The 7609-nt window shown below is 41.8% G+C and overlaps 1 protein-coding gene across 1 annotated transcript; it reads right to left on the minus strand.

The window, feature by feature from the left end:
- Window positions 1–397: 397 nt before the first annotated feature.
- Window positions 398–6680, minus strand: LOC110961101 (stomatin-like protein 2, mitochondrial). The gene is made up of 10 exons (XM_022208577.2): window positions 6479–6680; window positions 4917–5069; window positions 4471–4570; window positions 4282–4340; window positions 4102–4203; window positions 3885–4019; window positions 3581–3725; window positions 3282–3361; window positions 3066–3194; window positions 398–1769 (listed from the first exon to the last, which is right to left on the minus strand). The coding sequence occupies exons 1-10, from the start codon at window positions 6521–6523 to the stop codon at window positions 1647–1649; spliced, it is 1071 nt and encodes a 356-aa protein (XP_022064269.1). The 5' UTR covers window positions 6524–6680; the 3' UTR covers window positions 398–1646.
- Window positions 6681–7609: the final 929 nt, after the last annotated feature.

The raw sequence follows: 7609 nt of genomic DNA on the forward strand, positions 1-7609 counted from the left end.
AAAAATAAATAAATGTCTCATCCCTAGAATAATTTACTTCTAACTACATCTGGTGGACTTTTACCAACCAAATGTTGCTGAATATTGGATCTCCCACTTCCTCCATGAATGGTTGTATTTATATAGCACTTTTATCCAAAGCACTTTTACATGATACATGACATTCACACACTGATGGCAGAAGCTTCCATGCAAGGCACTAACCACAACCCATCAGGAGCAATTAGGGGTTCGGTGTCTTGCTCAGGGACACCTCGACATGAGCACGACAGGCCGAGGATCAAACCGGCAACCTTCCAGTTACAAGACGGCAGCTCTACCCACTGAGCCATGCCGCCCATGAAATAATCACTTTTATTTTTTACCAAATCCAGTTACTGAGATGCTTTTATACATATATGGTTAACATTATTTTATTTTTTTTAAGTCTTTTACTGTCATTGCTGAACCCAAACACCGACTCCAACACAAATTCATCCATTTTCTAATCATTATGTGAGGTTTTCATTGACAGTCAACATTGTTGTGTATTTTTAAACAAGCACTTCCTAACATTCCCATCCAGCCACATCTCAAGTATCTTTACTTCCTGAGAGTCTTCAGTGATGTGCACCATTAAATGTAATAAATAAACCCCATAAGACAGGTGAGGTGAATGCTAATATGCAGAGGAACATCTCAGGGACTTTTATACTACTGAGTTATGGAGCGGAAACTAAAACTACATCTAAAGACAATGAGCCTTTTAGGGAGATAATGTTTCAATATTACATGGACCAAGTACATTTGTGGGAACTTTCCAGCATCCTGAGGAACCAGCTAAACATCATTAGGTCCACTGCTGAAGATAAAGATCTGAGGAACCAGCTAGACATCATTAGGTCCTATTGCTGAGGATAAAGATCTGAGGAACCAGCTAGACATCATTAGGTCCACTGCTGAAGATAAAGATCTGAGGAACCAGCTAGACATCATTAGGTCCACTGCTGAAGATAAAGATCTGAGGAACCAGCTAGACATCATTAGGTCCACTGCTGAAGATAAAGATCTGAGGAACCAGCTAGACATCATTAGGTCCACTGCTGAAGATAAAGATCTGAGGAACCAGCTAGACATCATTAGGTCCTATTGCTGAGGATAAAGATCTGTCAGTGATTTCTGGAGATAAACTACCTGAGCTAACTGTGATTAGCACTAGTGTTCCCTTAGGATCCCCTTGGATTTGGGCCGGCCCTGGAAACAGCTTTCAAAAGGAAAACAACAATAAACATAAAATTTCACATGAACTTTGTGTGGAGGGTTTATGCAGTCACACATCTAGAAATCATTAGGAGAAGAAACTGCTCAGGAATGATGGATTTCATCACAAACTGAAAACATTCAGGGCTTATTTTAGCATCCATATCTGGGCTCTGTCAGAGTCCTGCTTACTCGGCTGGAGTTAATTCCCAATTAGACATAAACAACAGTCAGTGAAGACCAGGAATCCTCTCAGAAGATGTGGTTTTCTCTGTGGCACCAGGGCAAGGCAGCGAGGAGTTCATAGAGTTGGCAGTTTTTCCTTCTGTCCTGTCGGTAGAAGCACAGCTACGCCTGGGAGCCCTGGTGACAAACTGCTTCCGATTCGGTGATGATCTCCAGTTCCTTCACTGAGTCCTCTGCTCTGGAGGAGATCCAGACAGGCTCAGAAGGTCCTCGCTGGTCTCCTCCACTCCTCCTGCTGGTGTTCTGGGGCTCGTCTTTGCCAGCGCTCCGTAAATGGTCATAGCCTGGATGGAAGGAAACAGGGTGAGAACATCAGTGTCATATTTCTGTATAATCTGGAGGCTGGACGTAGAAACGAGGCTGATCACAAAGTTCTGTTAGTGGAGGAGGAAGTGGGCTACATGAACGTCTGGAACCACTGGTAGGAGAGAACTCTACATAGAACAAAGCAAACATCCCAGTCTGTCACTGAGCAGCCCAGGATGGTCCAGCCTCCATAGCGGGGTTGCAGCTACCATCCGGAGAAGAAACAGCAGCAGTAGACCAGACAGGACTCATTCTGGTGTTTTCTTCAACATTCATGTATTTGTGCAGCAGGAATGAATCCCTCCAGGAAAAGACGGTCAGAGTTTTCTTCAACATCTTGATTCAGTTAAGGAAAAGATTAACAGAAACATCACGATGTGTGTCTGGTCAACCTGCAGGAATTAAACATGTTTCTGTCCTCAACAACACAATCAAAGCTCCACGTCCATCCTGGACCGAGTGTTCCTGGTCCCAGAGCTGGATGCTTCAGATCTGTGGTTGATGTTCCACCAGCTGGTCCAGTCTCCATCATGTCCACTGTGGGATGCTGCTGCTGACCTTCCTCCAGTCCTCTGCTTCCAACTCCCCTTTTCCACCAGTCAACTCTGCATCGCCTTCACTATACTGTTATGCTAACTTACATACTGTTTGAATTTTACTGCTAGCTATATAAGGAGTATGTTTAATGTCAGAGCCGTACATCATCAGAGTAAACTATGAGTCAGTTTTCAATGTTAGCTTATACTTTGTCTGTGTCACATATCCTGTCATACATGTATCCAAATGTGTGTTGTGTTTTCCTTGCTTTCCCACCCCTCCCTCTTCTCCCATCCCTCCCCCTTGCCCTCCCCTGTCCCTCTCAACCCCCCCCCGGCCAGCAGGCAGATGGGTCCCCCCTATATAGAGCCGGGTTCTGCTCGAGGTTTCTTCCCTGTTAAAAGGGTGTTTTCCTGCCACTGTCGCCTTTGGGCTGCTCTGGGGGTCAGGCATTTGGGTTCTGTAAAGCGTCTTGAGACGATTTGACTGTAATTGACGCTATATAAATAAAATTGAATTGAATTGGACCAGATCTTCATCTTCCTCCAGTCAAAGGGTCTGACTGGTAGGAGATTCAGTATCAGCAGACGATGTGATGCCGTTAGCAGCGTTTAACGACCAGGGAAAAATTAAATCAGGATGATTTCACATTTTTATCGTCAGCCTCTGAACTTTTTCATCAAACCTCATAAATCCAACAACTGCAACCTGTTCTGATCACGGGCAAACGTTTCTACCTGTGAGACCATCCCGCTGATGTCTCCAGTGTTGGAGGGCAGAAGGATGGTGTTGGACTCTTTGGCCAGGTTGGAGAAAGCAGAGACGTACTGTTCAGCTACACTCAGAGAAGCTGCTGCGTTTCCATTCTGTAGGACACAAAAACACATTTAACCAGAGAAAACCCGTCTCGGAGTCAAACTGTGATCACGATTATTCCAGAGCAACTCCTTTACTTGTTCAGCCAGAGCTTCTGACAGCAGACGGATGGCCTTGGCTTTGGCCTCAGCTTTGGCTAAGATTGCTTGGGCCTCACCTGAAGGAAAGACAGTCATCCATTAATCATCACTAATCAGACTGAAAACATCTATTAATTCAGTATGATTATACATCATGCAGTTTGGTTCAGCATGATGTATAATCATACTGAATCAGAGTATGAGCTCCACAAATAAGAGTCACTTCTCTAAGCACAGAAGCCAGATAAAAACCTCAGCGGTAAAAACATCTGGATTCGGTTTCTAAATGTACCTACCAGCTGCTTTGTTGATCTGTTCTGCTTTTTCACCCTCAGAGGCCAGGATCTGAGCTTGTTTCCGACCTTCGGCCACATTAATGGCAGATTCCCTCGTCCCTTCAGACTCCAGCACCGTGGCTCTCTTCCTCCGCTCTGCCTCCACCTACAGGGAAGAAAAACTCTGGTAAAACCTGTTCTGTGATGAACGCATCTCCAGCTCAGCCAGACAAAGTGCTGAACTAAACGTGTTCATACAGTTAAAGATGAGCAGAGGTTAGGGTTAGTTCATCTGTGCTGGACTAAAGCATCGTATTTATCTCACCTGCATCTGCATGGATTCCTTAACGCGAGGTGGAACGTGGATATCTTTGATTTCGTAGCGCAGACAGCGGATCCCCCAGTCGTCTGAAGCCTGGTTGATGGAGTGGACGATGTTGGAGTTGAGGGACTCTCGTTCCTTGGAAATTAAAACACATTAGTGCTACGTTTCCTTTCATTAACACAGAAGAATGTGAGGTTGGACAGCAGGTAGTCGTTACCCGGAACACTTTGTCCAGAGTGAGTTTTCCCAGTTCTGAACGCATGGTGGTCTGAGCCAGCTGGGTGACGGCATATTCTGGATCCTCCACTCCATAGCTGGCCTGAAGACAAACGAAAGGACAGATGAGATGAAAAAGACAGCAGAATAAAGCAGACAACTTTCAATAGCATCAGCATACCTTAAAAGGGTCCAGGATCCTTAAGTAAAGCACTCCATCAATCTGCAGCGTCACATTATCTGTAAAAACCAGCAGAAGAACAGAAGTTAGATCACAGTTTTCATGAAATGCATCACTCAGGCTGAACTACATGGAATAAATAAATGCCTTCCTCCTCCAGTGACTAGAGAATAAAACGCTGTTTCCTACCTAGAGACACTGCAGACTGCTCCGGGACATCGATCACGATCTCTTTGAGACTCTGAACATAACGAACTCTGTCCAGGAGGGGAATGAGGAAGTTTAAACCCTGGAGGCAGAAAAAGAGGAAAGTTTATTTAAATAGTGCCAATACAGTATCTGAGTAATTTATGTAAGAATAAATCATCTTTTTAACTCTACCTGAATAAACTACGGTAAAACTGGTGGAATAAAATGAATTAGTTTCATTAGAGACGTGATTCCATGATTTCATATCATATGAATGAAGACAGGCTGAATCAGGAGGCGATAGGGTACTATAGTTCAACCCAAAGCGGTTAACTCAACATTACAACCTTTGTCAGGTTTACTGCAGATATCCACGACATTAGCTAAGTGTTCCATTGTCTTTGTTGAGCTTTTGGTTTGAATTTGTGACAAACAGAAGCTGCTACCGGCTCTAAGATCCGATGGAAGCGACCCATCCTCTCCACCACCCAGGCTTCCTGTTGAGGAACAAACAGAACCACGGTGTTCATGGGAAGGCTGGACGCCCATCGCTGCTGGACCGGAGTCACCCACAGCCTGGGCACCGACCGCTGGGAGGTCTACAGAGACCAGGAAACAAAACATTAGAAGAAGATTACTGACACAGATCAGAATTAGGATTAGATCAGAAAACAGTATCAGTACACAGATCTGATCAGAACTCATGTTCAGATCACAGACTGTAGAACTGAATGAATGAATGAATGAATGAATGAATGAATGAATGAATGAATGAATGGATCTTTGAGTCTCTGGCTACAGACGTTATGTTGCTCACATATTTGGGGAAAAAAATAAATTGCGATTTTTCTGACAGACATTTATGTTTTTAAATGTGTTATTCAAGTGAAGCTTTCTTTAATTATTAGTGTAATTTAATAATGAGGCCACTGTTCCACCGGTTCCTGCTGCTTCGTTCTTCTGAAGAACCCTTGAATCCAGTCTGGTTAAAAATGACTGCTATCATGTCCACAATATAATATAATATTAGGACTATTTCATGCTCATTCTACTGTCTGACAAAAGAAATGAATGAGAGCAGCTTTACTGAGAGACTTTATGGGCAGAGTTTATGTTTTTAAAGCTGAACAGAAACCACCCAGTGGCTGTTTATTGGTTCAGATCAATAATCATTTCATAGAACACTGACATAATCACAGGTAATAATAGCTACAGCCACATGACACGCTAACATCCCCGACTCTCCTGTTGTTGTGGTAATGAAAGTAATCCATTACTTTTTCAGTTCCTCAGATGCTGGGAGTGCATCAGGACTCCTGAGTTCACTCCTACAGTAGAACATTTCAGAGTTTATCTAGTGGATGAAATATTTTAGAAGTAGCATAAAGTAAAGAAAAATAAAGTAAACAAACCTGTTGGATTGTGAATCAGCTGCTCTTCCTTGATGACTAAACTAGAATATACGTGTTTGTACCAACATGGCTGTAAGTGCTGTCATTTTCTCACAGCTTTAATTTTTCACCAGTAAGTTTATAAGACACAAAAACATGATTAGAATTAATTCCAATCCATGTGGAACCTCTAACTAAATAAAAAAACTGAAAACTACATAAAAACTTACTTAAATATCAAATAAACACAGATGTTATATACTTCCTTATAGTTGAGTTTTTATTTTTATAACATCTGATTAGCATGCTAACTCCTACTAGCATCCTTAAGAGCCGGTGGGCGGTTAGAAAACATTTTATCTGGTTAAAGTATAGACTGTATAATAAAGAGTCTATAGGTTAAACTGACTCAGAGATTCTTCTATAGGAAGAAAAGTGACACTAATGGATCATGAACAGAAGAATTTACACTGAATGAGGAAAATTAACAGCCTGAATTCATCAACTATAAGAGGACTTAAGGATTCAAACTAACTTTCTATCAGAGAGATTAACAGAACGAATGACTCTTACTAACGACAGAAACACAACTACAGCAGGATTTAAGAACTCTTTACCTGCAGAAAGGCGCTTCCGGTTCGACACAGAGTCCGCAGCATCATTTTAATGTCGACCACTTAAATGACTAAAAGGAGAAGCTTCAGATTATGAACTCTGATGTGAGAAAAGCTTGAAAGGAGAAGTTTTATAATCGGAACTCATGTGTGACCCTCACCGAGCAGGAAACGAACGTTACATCAGTGGTGCAAGGCTGAAACAATCCGCCAAGAAGGGGAACATACACCGGACGGCCATGGTTCCGTTGATAAATACCTGCCGGAATTAGCCGAAGTTAGCCGGAGACCCCCGAACGTGTCTGACTGAATTACTAACCCTAACCCGACAATAGAGAACAACTGGTTTGATTTGCAATAATACACTGTAATTGTAAATATAATCAATAGGTATATAAGTATATAAATATATTAAGTCATATAAATTGTACATATATATATATATATATATATGTACAATTTAAATGATTTAATGTATTTATATACTTATATACCTGTCATTATTATTAGTAGATGAACTTCTGAGATGCTGACAGTAAAAATTCTTAATTATAATTATAAAAAAATCAACATTTCTCAGAAGACTAATTAGATTCCCACCAACATTAGTGTTGGAAGGGGATTCATCAGCACAGGACAGTAAGAAGCTGTTGTTGAAAGGAGATGCTGGGAACATTAAGATCTTTTCTTGTCTAATAATTTGCCAAGTCATTAATCTTGTATATTTTGGTTAAACTCAATGTCAGATTCCAGGAACACCAAAGATGAAACAAGGAGGCAGAGCAGGTAACCACTGAATGCTTTGAACAGAGGAAGAACATCAGATGGGAATGTATGAAAATATCTGAGCTGATAAGAGGAAATCTAGCGGAACCAGTTTCCATATTTTAGTCTGCAAGTGTTGCTGTCAGACTCTGATTGAAAACAGTAGATGGTAATCCACATAATAGAGCGATTAGGAAGCTCCCAGAAACAGGAAGAACCGGATCTCACAGTGAAAACGTCCATTCAGCCCTTTTTCTGAACAATGGAGGTTACTGACACTGGACAGGATCTTAACATTGAAACGACGCTGGAGAGCTGCTTTAGATCAATGATGACGTGGTTTAAAATACACACAAAGTAACGTCAGAA

Source organism: Acanthochromis polyacanthus, chromosome 18 (assembly GCF_021347895.1).
Source record: "Acanthochromis polyacanthus isolate Apoly-LR-REF ecotype Palm Island chromosome 18, KAUST_Apoly_ChrSc, whole genome shotgun sequence".
Lineage (NCBI taxonomy): Eukaryota > Metazoa > Chordata > Actinopteri > Pomacentridae > Acanthochromis > Acanthochromis polyacanthus.

What these genes read in the sequence shown, in the direction of transcription:
- LOC110961101 (XM_022208577.2), bottom strand. Translation starts at nt 6,523, where the DNA reads ATGATGCTGCGGACTCTGTGTCGAACCGGAAGCGCCTTTCTGCAG. An exon ending in AGGAATCCATGCAGATGCAG is followed by an intron (nt 3,726 to 3,884) that starts GTGAGATAAATA and finishes TCTTCCCTGTAG; the next exon opens with GTGGAGGCAGAGCGGAGGAA. An exon ending in CAGAAGCTCTGGCTGAACAA is followed by an intron (nt 3,195 to 3,281) that starts GTAAAGGAGTTG and finishes TGTGTCCTACAG; the next exon opens with AATGGAAACGCAGCAGCTTC.